General features: G+C 36.8%; 1 protein-coding gene, 1 long non-coding RNA gene and 1 pseudogene across 2 annotated transcripts; all 3 read left to right on the top strand.

Annotated features, from left to right (window-relative positions):
• The first annotated feature begins 501 nt into the window (after nucleotides 1-501).
• LOC117087848 lies at nucleotides 502-1,402 on the top strand (annotated as a pseudogene).
• A 13,728-nt stretch (nucleotides 1,403-15,130) lies between these two features.
• LOC117087857 (taste receptor type 2 member 14) lies at nucleotides 15,131-16,164 on the top strand. Its single transcript, XM_033218574.1, has one exon. The coding sequence runs from the start codon at nucleotides 15,131-15,133 to the stop codon at nucleotides 16,088-16,090; it is 960 nt and encodes a 319-aa protein (XP_033074465.1). The 3' UTR covers nucleotides 16,091-16,164.
• A 1,610-nt stretch (nucleotides 16,165-17,774) lies between these two features.
• On the top strand, nucleotides 17,775-21,600 carry LOC117087856. The gene is made up of 3 exons (XR_004438933.1): nucleotides 17,775-17,896; nucleotides 20,853-20,974; nucleotides 21,484-21,600. It is a non-coding gene; the product is annotated as an uncharacterized LOC117087856 (long non-coding RNA).

The following is a 21,600-nucleotide window of genomic DNA, read 5'->3' as shown; positions in this document are numbered from 1 at the left end:
AAAAATTGGTCATAATGATGATCCTAGTAATGACTAATTTCCCTTTAAGATTTAGATGTTTACTGTATGAACTATGTGGTACATTTTCCATAACTAACAGGTAAAGTTGCTGAACACAAATTATGGAGATGTGAAATGAGGAAAACATTGCAAAACACTGGAAGAGAATATGTCTTATTTGCATGCTGGCAAATGAAAATTCAAGTTTCACTTCAACTTCAGTATGAATATTTCCAGTCTCTAACAAGAACAGACATTGAATAAATGAGTTAAGTTGAGCTGTTTGAAAATTAGAATGGTTTCCATAAATACATTATCGAACTCATCAATTAGCATAAACTTGTATTTTCTTGTTTGACACTGGTCACAATATTTAAAAGTAAAAAGAATGTTACTGCACATTCAGAAATCAGGTGCACATAAAATTTAAGGTCAGGATATTAAAGGAATCACAGCCAGTGTTGTTAAGCCTTCATTTTTTCTATCTTTTTGTCTGTTCAGACAAGATAACTTTTCTACCCATATTTTCCATTCTAGTAGTGGTTACATTTGTTCTTGGAAATTTTGCTAATGGCTTCATAGCATTGGTAAATTCCATTGAATGGGTCAACAGACAAAAGATCTCCTCTGCTGACCAATTTCTCACTGCTCTGGCAGTCTCCAGAGTTGGTTTGCACTGGGTAATATTATTACTTTGGTATGCAACTGTTCTGAAACCAGATTCATACAGTTTAGCAGTAAGAATTACTACTACTAATGCCTGGGCAGTAACCAACCATTTCAGCATCTGGGTTGCTACTAGCCTCAGCATATTTTATTTGTTCAAGATTGCCAATTTCTCTAACTTTATTTTTCTTCACCTAAAAAGGAGAATTAAGAGTGTCATTCCAGTGATACTACTCGGGTCTTTGTTATTTTTGGTTTGTCATCTTGTTGTGGTAAACATGGATGGGAGTATGTGGACAAAAGAATATCATGGCAACGTGAGTTGGGAGATCAAATTGAGTGATTCAACGCACCTTTCAGATATGACTGTAACCACGCTTGCAAACTTAATACCCTTTAATCTGTCCCTGATATCTTTTCTGCTGTTATTTGTTCTTTGAATAAACATCTCAAGAAGATGCAGCTGCATGGCAAAGGATCTCCAGATCCCAACACCAAGGTCCACATAAAAGCTTTGCAAACTGTGATCTCCTTCCTCTTGTTACTTGCTGTTTACTTTCTGTCCCAAATCACATCAATTTGGAATCTTAGGAGGAGGCTGCAGAAAGAACCTGTCCTCCTGCTCTGCCAAACTACTGCAATTATATATCCTTCATTTCATTCATTCATCCTAATTTGGGGAAGCAAGAAGCTAAAACAGACCTTTCTTTTGATTTTGTGTCAGAATAGGTGCTGAGTAAAAGACTTGAAACTCTCAAATTTCTAGATTCACAAGTGGGACATCGTGTGTCTCCAAGAGAAAACAAACTGATGCTATCTGGAACATTTTATAATTTCTACTGGTTTTTCTGTATTGTATGTTTTTGAGTAATTTCCAAAAGTATATCTAGAAAAGTCTTTTACCTAAAGTTAGTCTAAAAAGTATCTATATATGCATGTGTATGTGTATATGAAACACTGAAGAGAGAGTGACAATAACATAATCTTTTTTTTTTTTTTTTTTTTTTACCCATCAATTCGTCATTTATATCAGGTATAACTCCCAATGCAATCCCTCCCCACCCCCCATGATAGGCCCTGATGTGTGATGTTCCCCTTCCCGAGTCCAAGTGATCTCATTGTTCAGTTCCCACCTATGAGTGAGAACATGCGGTGTTTGGTTTTCTCTTCTTGTGATAGTTTGCTAAGAATGATGGTTTCCAGCTGCATCCATGTCCCTACAAAGGACGCAAACTCATCCTTTTTATGGCTGCATAATATTCCATGGTGTATATGTGCCACATTTTCTTAATCCAGTCTGTCACAGATGGACATTTGGGTTGATTCCAAGTCTTTGCTATTGTGAATAGTGCCACAATAAACATACATGTGCATGTGTCTTTATAGCAGCATGATTTATAATCCTTTGGGTATATACCCAGTAGTGCGATGGCTGGGTCATATGGTACCAAAAGCAACGGCAGCAAAAGCCAGAATTGACAAATGGGATCTAATTAAACTAAGGAGCTTCTGCACAGCAAAAGAAACTACCATCAGAGTGAACAAGCAACCTACAGAATGGGAGAAAATTTTTGCAATCTACTCATCTGACAAAGGGCTAATATCCAGAATCTACAAAGAACTCAAACAAATTTACAAGAAAACAACAACCCCATCAAAAAGTGGGCAAAGGATATGAACAGACACTTCTCAAAAGAAGACATTCATACAGCCAACAGACACATGAGAAAATGTTCATCATCACTCTCCATCAGAGAAATGCAAATCAAAACCACAATGAGATACCATCTCACACCAGTTAGAATGGCAATCATTAAAAAGTCAGGAAACAACAGGTGCTGGAGAGGATGTGGAGAAATAGGAACACTTTTACACTGTTGGTGGGATTGTAAACTAGTTCAACCATTATGGAAAACAGTATGGCAATTCCTCAAGGATCTAGAACTAGACAATAACATAATCTTAATCATTTTTTACAAACTGCCAAATTATAGAAAATATAAGAAATTTTTCAGAATCATGAAGCCATGTGTATTTCACATATACATTTCATATTATCATATTTCATTTGAAAAATTTATAATCTCTATTTTTAATTGTTAAGAACTTGCAGCTTATTTCACAAAATCATTTCTCTTTTCCACTGTTATTTGTACCATACATAGGTACCATAGTGTGCTTAAACACGATTATTTTAACTTCTAGTTTTTTGGATGGTATGAGCATTCTATTGTAAATCAATAATGAGGTTTTATCTTTGGGGTAGTTTTTTATTTCATAATGAATTCTAATTTTATGTTCAGTTTAAAGCAAACAATTATTGTTAGAAAACTGTGCACAAAATAAAATTCAAGGATGACAAATATATTCGAAATACATTTTGTATATGTCTACCATAATCAGTACTGAGGAATATTAGATTTTATACAAGTATGTGAACAACTGAGAAAAAAGTCATATCTGTAATAGGGATGAAGAAAGAGACACAATACTGACCTGGGTGTGTATATATGTGTATGGGTGTATATGTCTTCCCAAGAAAATCTTGAATGCTTTTGATAGGAAAAATTTAGATTCTGTTTACATGTATCTGGTACTGAGAAAAATAAATTAACAGCAGTCATGATACAAGTTATGATCAAGCTGCCTTCAGAAATTTAGACATCCAGTATATGATCTATGTATTGGGTTTAAAAATTTCCATAGCAAGTTATGTTGCTGAACACAAATTATGGCTACACAAAGAAAATATTGCAAAACAATGAAAGAGAATATGTCTTCATTTGCATGCTGGCAAATGAAAAATCAGCTTTTACTTCAAAATTATTATGAAAAAATGTCAGCCTATTGCAAGACGAGACATTGTTTAAATAGTAGTTAATTTGAGCTGTTTTGAAAATTACATGTTTTCCATAAAGACAGCATTGAACTCATCCATTAGTATGCCCCAGTGCTTTCTTGTTTGGCACTGGTCCCAGAATTTAATTTAGAAGAACCAAGAATTTTACTGCACATTCGGAAATCAGGATTGCATAGAGTTTAAGATCAAGACCTTAAAAGGAATCATCACCATTGATATTAGGCCCCCCCCTTTTTTTTTTTTTGAGGCGGAGTCTCGCTCTGTCGCCCAGGCTGGAGTGCAGTGGCCGGATCTCGGCTCACTGCAAGCTCCGCCTCCCAGGTTTACGCCATTCTCCTGCCTCAGCCTCCCGAGTAGCTGGGACTACAGGCGCCCTCCTGTAGTCCTAACTACAGGCGGCTAGCCTAACCTCGGCCGGCTAGTTTTTTTGTTTTTTGTTTTTTTTTTTAGTAGAGACGGGGTTTCAACCTGTTAAGCAGGATGGTCTTGATCTCCTGACCTCGTGATCCACCCGTCTCGGCCTCCCAAAGTGCTGGGATTACAGGCTTGAGCCACCGCGCCCGGCCTAGGCTTGCCCTTTTTTAATGTGTGTTTGCCCAGACATGGGAAGTTAACTACCAATCATTTTTTTCCATACTAGTAATGATAGAATTTGTATTTTCCTATGATGCCCATATTAAATGTACAATCATTTTAATATTTCAACACTTTTTTCATGAGTTCTTTCAACGGTTGTTAAACAATCTAAACAATCTAATTTTCCCTTATGATATGCTGATAACTAATCATATTTTCACAAAGTCATTTGACACAATGTTTGATTGAAGAAAATATCTCTGGTATAACTCTACTTGCTGATAACAAAAGAGAATTTGAAACTTCAAGAAAAAAGATTAGAAAAGTTAATAATGTAATAGGAATAAGTATATATAATTTATTCTTAAGAAATGTATGTGGGTCGGGCGTGGTGGCTCAAGCCTGTAATCCCAGCACTTTGGGAGGCCAAGGCGGGTGGATCACGAGGTCAGGAGATCAAGACCATCCTGGCTAACATGGTGAAATCCCGTCTCTATTAAAAATACAAAAAACTAGCCGGCGTGGTGGCGGGCGCCTGTAGTCCCAGCTACTCGGAGGCTGAGGCGGGAGAATGGCGTGAACCCGGGAGGTGGAGCTTGCAGTGAGCCGAGATCGCGCCACTGCACTCCAGCCTGGGCGACACAGCAAGACTCCGTCTCAAAAAAAAAAAAAAAAAGTATGTGAAATCAGAGTCATAGAATGAAAAAAGAGTAATATGTAATTTTTAAACTAAAGTTGCATTTCAAATGTGAATAAAAAAGTATTGTAAAATGTTGTTCAATAATATTTTATATAAATATAAAAGTTCAAAAATTATTCTGGTTTTTGTTTTTAATTTTGAAAAGGACACGAAGCTCTGAAAATTTTCAGACACTTCTCCTAGGATTATCAATTGAAAGAATTCCTTTGGCTGAGCATGACATTATCTGATTATGATGGAGGATCACCTCATAAGAACCAATATTTGTACTCCTACTCAAATACATATGAAAAAAGTGCATATCACTGTGTTTTAGTAGCTAAAGTTGAAAAGTCTCCCAAATGACCATCAGTGATAAAATGATAAATAAATTATGGCATACTTAAACAGTCGAGTACTGTAGGGCAATCAAAAAGCAAACCAGAGTGACATGTTTACAAAGAATTTACACAGCAAAGAAAATGAACAAATTTGAGCTAAATAGGTAATATTCACAGATGTGAGAGGAATTATTAATATCGAAAAAACATTCAATTTAAGTCAATTTATATGAAGTTTTCAAAAATATATTTTTAATACATTGTAATTTATTACATTTGTGGTAAAACTCTAAAATGAAATGTATGAGTGATTATCATAACAATTGGAATACTTGGAAGGAAGAAAACTAAAGGGAAACGATATCAACAAGAAGGTATATATGGGGAGTGTCTGGAGTTTTGGCAAATTTTATTTTTTGGCCAAGGTGTGGTAAACATGGGAGATATATTTATAATTGTTTTCTCTAACTGTGCATTTAGGTTTTGTTACTTTCCATAACTATGTTATGTTCCACAATAGTAAAAATATTTAAAAATCAGAAAATAAAATAAAAGAATAAATAAAAAATTAAGCCAAAACTACATATGTGCCTAGATGCAATGGTATTATAATTATTGCGGTTTTGCTTAACAAAGAAGAATAGTGCATTACAGCAGTAAGAAATACAAGCTAAAATTATAAGCTTTTCTTTAAATTAATTTTAAAAAGAAAATATATGCTAGAGGTGTAAATTTAAATTCTTAGTGCTAATCTTGGACAGAGCCTCCAGGAGCAAGTGAAAGCCTCTCTGCCACTGCCTCCGCAGTGGAACTGCCCTTGCCACTCTTGGACTAATGAAGGAGCAAAGGTCTTAAGTACCTTATTCATACCTCCAACAAGATGTAATCAACCCAATGAGAGAAGCCCAGTTAGACTCCCATGGGTCCCACAACTCCCACACCTCCCAATGCTGGTCATCAGACAGGGAACCCCTGACTCGGGCCCACAGCACAAACCCTCCATCTTGGACTGACTGCACTGAGTGATTGATTGCTGACCTGCATCTCTCTGGGATGGAGCCCCCAAGGGTTGACTCTTGGCCACAGCCACTACTAAGGTCTCTTCCAGTGCTGCCTCTAAGCTGGGAAAGGAACATAAACACTGAGATTGCACCAGAACTGCAGTTGGCTGCTCAGGAATGCTAAGTTTTGAACTGTAGCCAGGACTGAAGGGCACAAGGAACCTACATCTTCAGAACACTGAGAGGGAACATGGCTGCAACTGTGAAGAAACATAGGGGGACCACATAATTGAGCAAAAGTCTATCAACTGACCAATAAGCTGAAGTGTCACCTGCTGGATTACACCCCAAAGCTTCAACACCAAAAATGCCTCACTAACATAACACCCTCTGAAGCCAGAGACACAGAGTCAGCGTCAGATAGACACCCTACACAATGCCTCTCCCTGGCAAAAACATCCAGAAAGGAGGTCTATTTACTGTACTCATTATACGCTGCAGTTAAAGAAACACCCACATACAGAGAAGAGAAAGAACCAATGCAGTCATTCTGGTAACTCAATGGCCAGAATATCAATATTTCCTCCAAAAGACTATACCATTTCTCCAACAAGAGTTCTTAACAAGGCTGAACTGGCTGGAATGACAGAAATAGAATTCAGAATATGACAGAAATGAAGATGATCGAGATTCAGGAGGAAGACAAAACCCAATCCAAGGCAAATAAGCATCACAAAAATGTGATACAGGAGCTGAAGGATAAAATAGCCAGTGTAAAAAAGAATGTAGGCCGGGCGCGGTGGCTCAAGCCTGTAATCCCAGCACTTTGGGAGGCCGAGATGGGCGGATCACGAGGTCAGGAGATCGAGACTATCCTGGCTAACATGGTGAAACCCCGTCTCTACTAAAAAATACAAAAAACTAGCCGGGCGAGGTGGCAGGCTCCTGTAGTCCCAGCTACTTGGGAGGCTGAGGCAGGAGAAGGGCGTAAACCCGGGAGGCAGCGCATGCAGTGAGCTGAGATCTGGCCACTGCACTCCAGCCTGGGTGACAGAGCAAGACTCTGTCTCAAAAAAAAAAAAAAAAAAAAAAAAAAGAATGTAATGGGTCTGATAGAGCTGAATAATACAATACAAGAATTACTCAGTGCAATCACAAGGATTATCAGCAGAATATACCAATCTGAGGAAAGAATTTCAGAACTTGAAGACTGGTTCTGTGAAATAAGACAGTCAGACAAAAATAAAGAAAAAATAATAAAAAGGAATGAACAAAACCTCTGAGAAGTATGGGATTATGAAAAGAGGTTAAATCTATAAATCATTGGAATCCCTGAAAGGGAGAGCCAGAAAGCCAACAACTTGGAAAGTATATTTCAGAATATCATTCACGAACTCTTTCCCAACCTTGCTAGAGAGGCCAACAGACATTCAGGAAATACAGAGAACTCATGCAAGATTCTACACAAGATCATCTCCAAGATACATAATCATCAGATTTTCCAAGATGGAAATAAAAGAAAGAATGTTAAAGGCAGCCAGAGAGAAAGGGCAGGTCACCTACAAAGGGATTTCCATCAGGCTAACAGCAGATCTGTCAGCTGAATTCTTACAAATCAGAAGAGATTGGAGGCCTACATTCAACACTCTTAAAGAAAAAAATCTTCAACCAAGAATTTCATATCCAACCAAATTAAGCTTTTTAAGTTGAGGAAAATGAAGATTTTTTTCAGATAAGCAAATGTTGAGGGACTTTATTATCACCAGATCTGCCTTACAAGAGATCTTGAAAGGGGCACTTAGTATAGAAAAGAAAGACCACTACCAGCTAATTAAAAAAAACCCTTAAACAAAGAGACCAGTGTCACTTTAAAGCAACCACACAAACAAGTAAACACAATAACAAGCTAACAGCACATGACAGGATCAAATCCACACCTATCAATATTAATCTTGAATGTAAATGGGCTAAATGACACAGTTAAATGGCACAGAGTGGCAAGCAGGATTCCCAAGACTGGATATCTACCCAGGGGAAAAGAAGTCATTATACAAGAAAGATACTTGCACATGCATGTTTATAGCAGCATAATTCGGAATGCAAAATCCTAGAACCAGCCCAAATGCCCATCAGTCAACGAGTGGATAAAGAAACCGATATAGATATAGATATAGGTAGATATAGATATAGATGGATACCAAATATGTAATCCTATATATATGTATATATGTAATGGAATACTACTCAGCGAAATGAATTAACAGCATTTGCACTGACCTGGATGAGATTGGAGACTATTATTCTAAGTGAAGCAACCCAGGAATGGAAAATCAAACATTGTATATTCTCACTGATATGTGGGAGCTAAGATACGAGAATGTAAAGGCATAAGAGGCCGGGCGCGGTGGCTCAAGCCTGTAATCCCAGCGCTTTGGGAGGCCGAGACGGGCGGATCACGAGGTCAGGAGATCAAGACCATCCTGGCTAACACGGTGAAACCCCGTCTCTACTAAAAATACAAAAACTAGCCGGGCGAGGTGGCGGGCGCCTGTAGTCCCAGCTACTCCGGAGGCTGAGGCAGGAGAATGGCGAAAACCCGGGAGGCGGAGCTTGCAGTGAGCTGAGATCTGGCCACTGCACTCCAGTCCGGGCGACAGAGCGAGACTCCACCTCAAAAAAAAAAAAAAAAAAAAAGTAAAGGCATAAGAATGATACGATGGACTTTGGCGACTTGAGGGGAAGTGTGGGATGGGGGACAAGGATGAAAGACTACAAATAGGGTGCAGTGTATACTGTTAGGGTGATGAGTGCATCAAAATCTCACAAATCAGCACTAAAGAACTTACTCATATAACCAAGCACCACGCGATCCCCAGTAACATTTGGGAAAAAAAGTTTTAAAATAACATACTGGTGAAGTTGTGAAGAAAAGAAAACCCTTATACACTGTTGATGGGGGTGTAAATTAGTTCAACCATTTTGGAAAGCAGTATGGCGATTTCTGAAAGAGCTCAAAGCAGAACTACTATTCGACCTAGCAATCCTATTACTGGATATATACCCAGAGAAACATGAAGCGTTCTACCATAAAGCTGCAGGCATTCGAACGTTCATTGCAGCATTGTTCACAATAGCAAAGACATGGAATCAACCTACATGCCCATCAATGACAGACTGGATTAAAAAAAAAGTGGTATGTATACACCATTGAATGTTATGCACCCCATAAGAAAGAATGAGATTGTGTCTTTTGTGGGAGCATGGATGCAGCTGGAGGCTATCATCCTTATCAAATGAATGCAGAAACAGAAAATCAAATAACACATGCTCTCACTTATAACTGGGAGCTAAATGATAAGAGCTTATGAACACAAAGAAGGAAATAACAGATACTCTGGTCTACTTGATGGAGGAGGGTGGGAAGAGGGAAAGTAGCAGAAAAGATAACTATTGGGTACGGAGCTTAATACCTGTAATAACATGTACAACAAACTCCCATGACACATGTTTATCTATGTAACAAAGCGTCGCATGTACCCCCAAACCTCAAATCAAATTTTGTATATCTATATGTTGCTAGGCACCTTTTGTTCTTATTTCCAATTTAATTATTTACAATGCACATTTTGAAGTGGCAGAAATTAGTAAATTTCCAACAAACTATATGACCATAGATATGAAATATATAAAATAATTATCCCTAAATTTATCCCTAAGTAAAATAATTGTACTCATATTGTTACCATTCAAATATCACAATTTGTGATCAATAGGTGCACACGTGTGTTTGACAAAATATTTTTCCGCTGTACATTTCTTGGCTCTCTATTAGAGAAAAAGCAGGGAAAAGTAAATGCCTTAAGGTATAAAACTTGTTTAGTGCAATCTTTGGGGTTTTTTTTTTTTTATTTGTCATGCTACTTTGGCTGCTATAATAAAATAATCCAGATTTAGTCATAGTAGCTGAGAATGTAAATAAGTATTTGAAAGAATTTGGCTTGCTAATGATGCTATTGATATATGTAATAAAGTTTATGTACTGTATAAATGCAGAGTCTTTGTACATGTTCAAATGAAAATTAAAAAAGAAAGAAAGAAACCAAACAGAGAGTACTATTTGTTGGAGGTCATGTTTGGCTTGATTTTTAGAATTTAGTAAAAGGAAAAATGTAGCAAGTACATCATTGGAACTTGAGTTGGTTTTAAGTTATTCTTGATGAATTACTATGTGAAGATATTCTTCCAGTTTGAGCCCTGAGGCTGAGAATAATATGAGAATTATAAAGCCATGAGGAATAGTGTTCTCCCATCACCCTGACTTCTAGCACATAGAATAATGGACTGAAGTCACCTTTATCAGATAGCATTCTCCCTTGTAGCCCATTATTATCTTCATCTCTATCTATATTTATTCTACTAAATAATTTATTTTTGAAATATTTACATTCATAATTTTGATAATGTTGAAGTAGTTTTTAAAATATTATCATTATGGGTAAGTTACATCAGTATACAGTAAAATTCAAGTCAAGCTGAATACATCTATATTTAGAAATTAAGTGTAGTCTAGTTTAAAATACATTAAGAAAATAATTGTTTATGGATGACCTTAAACTAATCCAAGGAACACTAAACACTGTAAGATTTAGTGTTTAGTGCAAATATAATTCCGTAGTAAGAGAGATGACTAAGCCATTTCATGATCAATCTCACATTTTTAAACAGAGAAGTTTAGGACTAAACAAATCAAATGTAAATTAGCCCTCACATCTTCAATATCTCATTTGAGTAATGACAAAGATGAAAGGCACAGAGCCCTATTTCTGCAATATAAACATAATAAAAATTAATTCATGGGTTAGAGCAGTGAAGCTGTGCTCGAGGCACTACATTTTATTTATTGGGATGACATGTTGAGATCCAGTGCTCCTCATCGAATTTTCTTGTGAGGAGAGTTTGTGGTGAGGGCCCATCAACAGACAAGGGGCTATCCAAAAACGCTTCTCACATGAAATCAAGCTCCAGCTTTTTCCAACTTGCAGGAGAATGCCTAGGCCATACTTTTATTCTATTCTGTGACCAAAGTGTTGGGAAAATTAGAAAAATTTTACAGTGTTAATGTCAAGCATACTAGAAAACAACCACCACCAATAGAAACCCAAAACCCTTTCTTTAAGAACTTGGTGGTAAGAGTAGTTTTTTCAGTATTCCCATAGATGATGATTTATGGAAGGAGAATAAAAGATTATTTCTACACCTAAAATATTAAAACTAAACAAATGAATAATCAGCACTGAGAATCCAATAGACAGTGTTCACATCAAGTTAGACATGACAGAAGAGAGAATTTGTGAACTGGAATATAAGTAGACAGAAAGAAGTATAAAGTAAAAAGAGACAAAGAGATGGAAAATAGAAGACCAGATGGTAAAAGACATTGAAGCTACAGCCAGAACATCTAACGTAATTCTGGAATCCTGGAAGATTAGAAGATAGAAAATGGGACATAAGAAATCTTCTGGAGATTTTTCCAAAAGTGATAAAATGTACCCATCTTTATTTATTTTTATTTTAGTTTTTATTTTGTGCATACATAGTAGTTATATATATCCATGGAGTACATCAGATGTTTAGATACAGGCATGCAATGTGAAATAAACACATCAGAGACAATGCGGATTTCCTCTCCTCAAGCTATTTATCCTTTGAGTTGCAAACAACCTTATATCAAATCTTCTATCTAATTGTAATCCCCATGTATCAAGGGAGTGACCTTGTTGGAGGGGATTGGATCATGGGGGCAGATACAGATTTCCCCCTTTCTGTTCTCATTATAGTGCGTGAGTTCTCACAAGTTCTGGTTGTTTGATAAGTGTCTGGCACTTCTCCCTGGTCACTGCTTCCTGCAGCCTTGTGAAGAAGGTGCCTGCTGTTTTTTTCACCATCCATGATTCTAAGTTTCCTGAGACCTCCCTAGCCATGTGAGACTGTGAATCAATTAAACCTCTTTTGTTTGTAAAGTACCCAGTCTCAGGTAGTATTTTTTTTTCTTTTTTCTTTTGGCAGAGTTTTGCTCTTGTTGCCCAGGCTGGAGTGCAAAGGCGCGATCTTGGCTCACTGCAACCTCCACCTCCCAGGGTCAAGCGATTATCTTGCTTCAGTTTCCCTCCTGAGTAGCTGGGATTACAGGCACCCGCCACCATGCCCAGCTAATGTTTCCTTTTTGGTTTTGTCTGTTTGTTTGACAGAGTTTTACTCTTGTTGCTGAGGCTAGAGTGAAATGGAGCAATCTTGGCTCACCACGACCTCCGCCTCCTGGGTTCAAGTGATTCTCCTGCCTCAGCCTTCTGAGTAGCTGGGATTACAGGCATGCACCACCACACCTGTCTAATTTTGTATTTTTGGTAGAGACAAGGTTTCTCCATGTTGTTCAGGTTAATCTTGAACTCCTAACCTCAGGTGATCTGCCCGTCTTGACCTCCCAAAGTGCTGAGATTACAGGTGTGAGCGACCGTGTCTGGCCAATTTTTTGTATTTTTAGTAGAGACAGAGTTTCACCATATTGGCCAGGCAGGTCTCAAACTCCTGACCTCAGGTGATCTGCCTGCCTCAGCCTCCCAATAGCTATATGTAGACTGGAGGTAAAGATAAAAAGAGTAAATGTAGTTAAATTATATTTTGGACTTTTCTACATCTGTGAAGAGAATTTCAAAGTCATAGTCAAGATCCCTGTGATTCTACATATCCAAAGAAATTGCATCAAATGATACGTGAAAGAATGCTCATAGTAGCATTATCCATAACTGCTTAAACATGAAAACCCCCAGGTAGATATCCGCTAAGGACAGATGAACCATTACAGTAAATTTATGCAATGGGAAATATAGAGAAATAAAAAGATATGGATCATGTACATGCAACTATGTAACTAAATTTCAGAAACAATGTTAGTCCAAGAAGCCATGAACAAGAACATGCAAGACTACATTTACATATGGTTTAAAGTAGGTAAAACTATGTTTAGGAGTTTAGGGTTGCACACCTAGTTGGTAAGGTATAAAGACAATAAAGTAAATGATCATTGTAAATTACAGATATTGCTTACCCCAGGAGATTTGAAGAAATGTTAAGGGGCTTGAAAAGTAGCATGGAGGTGGGCCTAGGCTCTTTGCCTAGGCATGTCTTGCTCGGCATGACAGTTACACGAGTGTTTATGATACTTTGTTGTATTTACCATTTTTGTTTTGGCTCATTTTTAAGTGTGCATTATAATTTTATCTAAAAGTATTAATTAGGAAAATAATTTGGCTTGCCGGCAAGATGGCCAAATAGGAACAGCTCCGGTCTGCAGCTCCCTGCAAGACCAACGTAGGAATGGGGTGATTTCTGCATTTCCAATTGAGGTACCCGATCCATCTCACTGGGATTGGTTGGACAGTGGGTGCAGCCCACAGAGGGCTAGCTGAAGCAGGGTGGGACATTGCTTCATGTGGGAAGCACAAAGGGGTGGAGAATTTTCTCCCCTACCCAAGGGAAGCCGTGAGGAACTGAGCCTGAGCAAACTTGCACTCCAGGCCGGGCGCGGTGGCTCAAGCCTGTAATCCCAGCACTTTGGGAGGCCGAGGCGGGCGGATCACGAGGTCAGGAGATCGAGGCTAACACGGTGAAACCCCGTCTCTACTAAAAAATACAAAAAAACTAGCCAGGCGAGGTGGCGGGCGCCTGTAGTCCCAGCTACTCAGGAGGCTGAGGCAGGAGAATGGCGTAAAGCCGGCAGGCGGAGCTTGCAGTGAGCTGAGATCCGGCCACTGCACTCCAGCCTGGGTGACAGAGTGAGACTCCGTCTCAAAAAAAAAAAAAAAAAAAAAAAAAAAACTATCACAGTACTAAACATGAACTAGATGCATAAGAAATGCTGAAAATAAAAAGCCTGAATTATTAAAGTGAAGAGAGAAAAAGATATAGATCCCAAATAAATGTATGTGTGTGTGTGCGCACACGTGCGCATGTGTGCGCACGTTTGGTGTTCATGTACTTGTAAAAAGTAAAATAATAGAAAAGTATTATTCTTGGTACCCAACATTCTAGGAATAATATCTTCAACAAGATTATTAGAAAACTCTGCCACTTTGTAGAAGGAGCTTTGGAGAACTCTGAATAAGTCTCTTTACAGACTTAACTTTAAAAAGCCATCTGATTTTTCTTTCTTTATTTTTATAGTAAATTGACATATTTTACTTGCATACATTTATGAGGTATCAGGTGTTGTTATGATTTATGAATACTATGTGGAATAATTAAATAAAACTAGTTAACATATTCAAATGATAATATATTAACATAACAAATGTCAGGTAACTTTTTTTTATGGTGACAAAACATTTGAAAGTTACCTTTTCAGCAATTTTGTAATGTACAATACACTAATATTAACCATACTCACAACGCTGTTCAATAGATCTCAAAAAAGCAAAACAAAACTTATTCCTTTGGTCTAATTGAGGCTCTGTACACTTTAACCATCATCTCCCCATTTTTATCCACCCAAACTCTGATGTAAAAATCCTCAGTGCTTAGAAAGTTTCATGTACCAATTTTTGTAAAGATACTTCCCCAGAACTCAATTTGACAGACTGAAGTATGTAGATAAGACAAAAAAAAAAAAAACACAAACCAATGAAAATAAATATGTCTTTATTTGCATGTTTGCAAATGAGAATTCAGTGTTTCCTTTCTCACCAGCTACAAAAGACTTCAGCCTACTGTGTGTAAGGCACACGGCATCTGGATGAAGCTCAGCTGAGTTGTCTTGGGAAATACAGAGATTTTTATGACGAGAGCTTTAAACCCAGCCATTAGCAAATCTGGATGTTTGCTAGTTTAACATTCCCTTTTTAAAGGGAATATATTATTGAATTTTCAAGAAAGATATACATAGCATTTTAGATGAATGCATTAAGAAGTCTTCAGCAGTGATATTAGACATTGGGGCATTCTCTTACAGGCAATGGATGGTGTCATAAAGAGCATATTTACATTCATTTTAGTTGTGGAATTTATCATTGAAAATGCAGGAAATAGTTTCATAGTTCTGGTGAACTGTATTGACTGGGTCAAGAGAAGAAAGATCTCTTTAGTTGATCAGATTCTCATTGCTTTGGCAATCTCTAGAATTAGTCTGGTTTGGTTAATATTTGGAAGCTGGTGTGTATCTGTGTTTTTCCCAGCTTTATTTGCCACTGAAAAAATGTTAAGAATGCTTACTAATATCTGGACAGTGACCAATCATTTTAGTGTCTGGTTAGCTGCAAGTCTAGGTACTTTTTATTTTCTCAAGATCGCCAATTTTTCTAACTCTATTTTTCTCTACCTAAAGTGGAGAGTTAAAAAGGTGGTTTTAGTGCTGCTTCTTGTGACTTTGGTCCTCTTGTTTTTAAATATTTTACTGATAAACATTCATATAAATGCCAGTATCAATGGATACAGAGGAAACATGACTTGCAGTTCTGCTTCGTGTAACTTTACACGATTTTCCAGTGTTATTGCATTAACCAGCACTGTGTTCATTTTAATTCCCTTTATTTTGTCCCTGGCAACTTTTCTTCTGCTCACCTTCTCCCTGTGGAAACATCACAAGAAGATGCAGCACACTGTCAAAGGATCCAGAGACGCCAGCACCGAGGCCCACAGTGGAGTTATGAAAACTGTGATCACTTTCCTCCTACTCTATTCCATTTTCTTTCCGACTTTTTTCATATCAGTTTGGATCTCTGAACGGTTGAAGGAAAACCTAATTACTATTCTTTCTGAGATGATGGGAATGGCTTATCCTTCAGGTTACTCATGTGTTCTGATTCTTGGAAACAAGAGGCTGAGACAGGCCTCTCTGTCAGTGCTGTGGTGGCTGAGGTACAGGTTTAAAGATGGGGAGCCCTCAGGTCACAAAGAATTTAGGGAATCATCTTGAATATGTTAGAAAAAAATAATTCATAAGAAATTCTTGTATGTTATATAAATTTATACTTCCTCAAGATTCTTTCATTGTGTATAACTTTGTGAATTTTACAAAGGTGTGTTTGGAATCAACACCATCCAAACATATCACAAATTAGGCTATATGAAAGTATGTATATTACCATACAGAGAAGAATGTGAATACTATAAAGAGTTCTTATACAAGCAGATAATATAGATTTTGTATCAATCATTAACTTTTTTGAGATTTTTAAATGAGAAACTTATAATGTATGAGATACATGTGTATGTATGTATGTGACACAGTTACTAAAAAATAGACTGCTTAGCCTTACATCTCAATCTGGTAGATAAAGTACATAAAAGAATATGGAATTTTAGTACCTATATTAAATATTTTTAGTTTTTGTATAATATTTAGTACCTGATTAACATGTATGCAAAAAAGTAATTTGCTTTGTTTGTTGAATTAGAAGTCGGCTGCCTTACTAAATGATCACATTTACTTTGCTCATTCTCTTGTCTTTGCAGATAGAAAATTATATCATCTGCATGTAGTGGTTTATAATGATTATTTTACTTTTCCATTTCACTACTTGTAATTCTTTTTTTTGGAATCAGTTGTATAATGAAATGGTTTCAACATTCAAAGTGTTAAGTAATTGTGATCGTAACTGCTGTCTTTGCAAATGGAGTGTTTTCTAATGTTTTAACACTAAATATAATACTGACTCTAGCTTTGAGATAAATTCTTTTAAAAATAATCTTCAGGGAGAATATTTGTTTCCTACATTCCTGTGTGTAGTAGTATAATAAAATCTCTGTTAAAAGCTATCAATTATTTTTGCTGTTTATTAAGATGATCATACTTTCGCTCTCCTCTGACCAATTAAAATAATACTTGTTAATGGTGGTACACAAAACAATGATATGTCTTCTAGTCTATGCATTCTAGATTTAATAAAATACAATATATGTATTCATACACACACACACACACACACATACACACACACAGAGAGAGAGAGAGAGAGACAGACAGACAGACAGAGAGAGAGAGAGAGAAAATTACAACCTTAGAGGCAAATTGGAATTCAGAAAGTAGCTGCAAGGTAATGAGAGGTAATCTCCAAAAGGAGAAAATAATCCCAGTTTGAATAACATGAAAAATTGTGTCAAAGAATTGTATGCCAGAAGATAATTGATTCATTTTTTCGAGGGCTAAGAAATGTAACTTTAATCCTGAATTCTTTGCTAAAAATTTGTTCTGGGATTTGAATTAAATAATAACATTCCCCTCTCCCCTTAAAAAAAGACGAGGGCTGTTTACTAAGCATACCTCTTCACTGAAAATGCGACTAACCAATCTGCTTCAGAAAGAGTGTTATGGACTGACTTGTTTGTCTCCGAAATCCATGTGTTGAAGCCCACATCTCAGCGTGACTATATTTGGATGTGAGACTTTTAAGTAGGTAGTTAAGGTTAAATTAGGCCATACAGTGAGGCCCTAATACAATAGGACAGGTGTCTTTATGAGAATATGAAGAAACAGGCATCTGTGGGCACAGAGAAGACACAATGATGTATGATTCCATTTATACACCATTCTAGAATATGGAAATTAATCTATAGTGACAGAAAGCAGATCCATGGTTGCCTGGTAACTGGAGGTTTGATAAAGAATGAGCAGTGGTAAGTTGGCAGAATAACACAGGAACATAAAGGAAACTTTTGGGGGTAATATATACGTTTGGTACCTGATTATGGTGAAGGTTTCACATGTGATGAGTATCACGTGGTGAGACACTCATGAAATTTTACACTTTATATCTGTACAACTTATTTCATGTCAAGTATACCTCAAGTGGCATATTAGAAACAATTCAGGAGGAAAACTGCACACAAATATGCATTCTGAAAAACCTCTTTGCAACTTTAGAAGAATCAAATATTATTTCCTATTCTTATTTTTTTATCTTAGCCTGGGCCTTATGTTTGCTGGAATAAAATATGTAGGAATTCTTGTTGTCTTATCCACCTTACTGGTTTGTCTTCCCCAATAGTAAGTTTTTAAGGGAAGAATGCTGCAGGGGTGTGTATGTGTATGTGTGTGTGTGTGTAGGAGGGGGATGGGGATAGGAGAGCAACAGCAGAGATCTCCTCTGAAGTGAGTTCTAGCTTTCCTAGGGCCTAGGTTCTGTTTCATCATTGAATGTCTCATGAAAATTCAGTTTCAGAGCCTGCTCCATGACCCCATTTTCATTCTTGCAGGAATTGGTGTGTTCCTCAAATTCAGCTCAATATCCTGGAAGATGCCAAGCCTGTAATGTCCATCCTACCTCTGCCTGGGTCGTGTATTGGGGCTCCTATCCTTGAAAGTTTTTTCTTAAAATTTCCCATTTTTGCCTCCTTAACTCCTCGATCTGGATCCCTACAAATTCAAGGATAATATAGACAACTTTACAGGTCTTTGCTGATATAGTTTACTGCTCCCAATTGCTTTAAAATTTTTCTTGAAGAAATAAGAATATATTGGGATTTAACTCCACTGTGTTGTTTAGGAAACCTGTACATACTTACTTTGGAGTAAGATTTAACAGCCATAGAACAGATGTTGCTCAGCAGAGGTGTGGGGAAGCTGAATAAAACCCAACCTTTGGTAACTCTAGGGGAGTGGGTATTACTGAGTAGTGGAGAAGTGCAAAATGAGGACAATTCATGTTCTGCAGATGTTCCCCTGCTTTCTCAATATTGTCTGTATCTGACCCACAAAGAGGCTGCTGTGTGGGATTAATATGGAGTTCTATCAGTTTTCATAAGCCCTATAAACGGTTCTGAAATGTTCCTGGATATTTTCAGTTAAGTATTAGAGAATGTCAAGGGTAATTATGTTTTTAAAATATTTTGATATCTAATATTTTTAATGTCAGGAGAAGCTTAATAAATATTAATGAAGGAAGAAAGAATTAATTATTAGAAAATCAAAGGTTTTGAATCCATATGATTTCCTGAGCCCTATATTCTTATTGCCAAAAAGACAGCAGTCATTCCTGAACAATAATCCTATAAGGTTGTTCTGCAAAGTGTGTGTATATGGGAACTTGCAAACAACTAATTGATAAATAAATGTAAATTATCAGCACTCAGCATTCAGGAGTTATGGCTTTTCTGGATTCATTCAGTAAATTTCAATGCTTTGAATTATAAGAGCTTTGGATAAACTATGAAAATATCCCTTCAGTCTTCCCTCAGCATTCCTCAGTGGAGATGATTTTAGTGCTCAATATACTCCATCTACTAATTTACATATTTGCTATATGTTATACTTCTATGCATTGAATTTTAATGTGATTGATAACAATTAAAATTCATGAGCAAATTGTGAAGAGATTAGATAAAGCAAACATGCACAACGATGCAGAGAAGTGTCTTTATTTGTCTATTAATAATGAGAATTCAGTTTTTTCTTTCATCATGAAGTATGAGAAATTTCACTTTATGTTAAGAACATACAGTATCTGGACTAGAATGCACATAACTGTCTGAGGCAAAATAAGCTTTTTAGGAAAAAAGCTATGTGCCCATTTATTAGTACACCTTAGTGCTTTCTACTTTCATATTGAGCCTATAGTTTTTTTTAAAGGAAGAAATTAACTGCACATCTGATAATAAGTATGCATGCCATGCACATGTGATAGATGAAGAAATTGTCAGCATTGAAGTTAGACATTGGAGCTCTCTCTTTGCAGCCATGCTAACTGCCTTGCATAGTATCCTCACTATAATAATAAATACAGAATTCCTAATTGGAATTTTGGGGAATGGATTCATAACACTGGTGAATGGAATTAACTGGATCAAGATGTGACAGAGATCTTCGAATCCTCACTGCTTTAACTATCTCCAGAATTTGTCTGATTTTGGTAATGACAGTGAGATGGTTTATAGAGGAGCTGTAGTTATCTTTACAGATGAGCAGAAAGAAAGTTATACTTGCTATTGCTGGGAATGTGGCTTATTTTTTAAGCATCTGGTTTGCCACAAGCCTCACCCTCTTTTATTTTCTCAAGATACTCAATTTTTCAAATTCACATATCTTCACTTGAAGCACAGAGTTGAATTGGTAATTTTGGTCATGTTGTTAAATCTATTTGTCTCATTGCCCTTTAATCTTTTTTTTTTTTTTAATTTTACTTTAAGTTCTAGGGTACATGTGCACAACATGCAGGTTTGTTACATATGTATACATGTGCCATGTTGGTATGTTACACCCATTAACTCGTCATTTACATTAGGTATATCTCCTCATGCAGTCCCTCCTCCCTCCCCCTTCCCCACAATAGGACCCGGTATGTGACATTCCCCTTCCTGTGTCCAAGTTATCTCATTGTTCGATTCCCACCTATGAGTGAGAACATGCAGTATTTGGTTTTCTGTTCTTGCGATAATTTGCCCTCTAATCTTAGCATGGCAAACACGTTTCTAAATATCCGGGTACATCCATGTGAAAGAAATGTCACTTCAAGTTCCAAAAGCAGTGACAGTGTAAACTTCATAAAACTGATTATATTTACTCTTTTCTCTATCCCTAAATGTTTTTCTCCTGTTAATCTCACTATGGAAATATCTCAAACATATGAAGCTCAATGCAATGGAATTCAGAGATCCTACAGTCAAGGCCAATATAAGAGCCATGATATCTGTGATGCTTTTCCTCTAATTATTTGCTATTTACTTTCTGTCTTTCCTTGTAGTGGTTTTCCATTCTGAGATGATACAGAAGAAACTGGCCCTTATGCTTAACCAGGATACTGCAATTGTTTATCCTTCAGGCCCCTCATTTATCCTGATTCTGGGACACAGTAAGCTACAAAAGGTATCTCTGTTTCGGTGCTGTGGCAGCTGAGGTGTGGGTCAAGGCTGGGAAATCCTCACATTCATAGACCATTCTGGTGACCATCTCATATAATCTAGAAAAAAAATGTTAAAAATTCTTGTGTAGCATTTTGTCTTTCTTTTAGGGTTATTCTACAATGTCCGATATTGAATAATTTTCAAATATTTATCATAAAAATGCTCTTACATACAGTTATGAAATGTTAGTTGCATGTATATGTTTAAAATATTTATACAAACGAAAAATCACAAGAATTACCTAATTATACAAGAATTTTGCCAGCAACAAATAATATAAATACTGCTTCAGTTTTTACTTATTTGGAAAATGTTAATATGGGTATGAAAAATACGCATAGTGGACATACACAGTTGACCCTTCAAAAAGGTGGGTTTGCACTGCATGGGTCCACTTACACACAGATTTTCTTCTGCCTCTGCCACCCCGAGACAGCAAGACCAACCTCTTCTTTTCCTCCTCCTCTTCAGCCTTGTACTCAACCTGAAGACAACCAGGATGAAGACCTTTGTGATGATCCACTTATACTTAATGAATTGTAATATATTTTCTCTTCCTAATGATTTTCTTAATAATAATTTATTTTC

Source organism: Trachypithecus francoisi, unplaced genomic scaffold, assembly GCF_009764315.1.
Source record: "Trachypithecus francoisi isolate TF-2019V2 unplaced genomic scaffold, Tfra_2.0 Contig00692, whole genome shotgun sequence".
In the NCBI taxonomy this organism is placed as follows: Eukaryota; Metazoa; Chordata; class Mammalia; order Primates; family Cercopithecidae; genus Trachypithecus; species Trachypithecus francoisi.
The sequence above is the reverse complement of the archived record's forward strand: the minus strand, read 5'-3'. Positions and strand labels throughout refer to the sequence as shown.

Coding starts and splice junctions, on each gene's coding strand:
- LOC117087857 (XM_033218574.1), top strand. CDS start 15,131: ATGGATGGTGTCATAAAGAGCATATTTACATTCATTTTAGTTGTGGAA.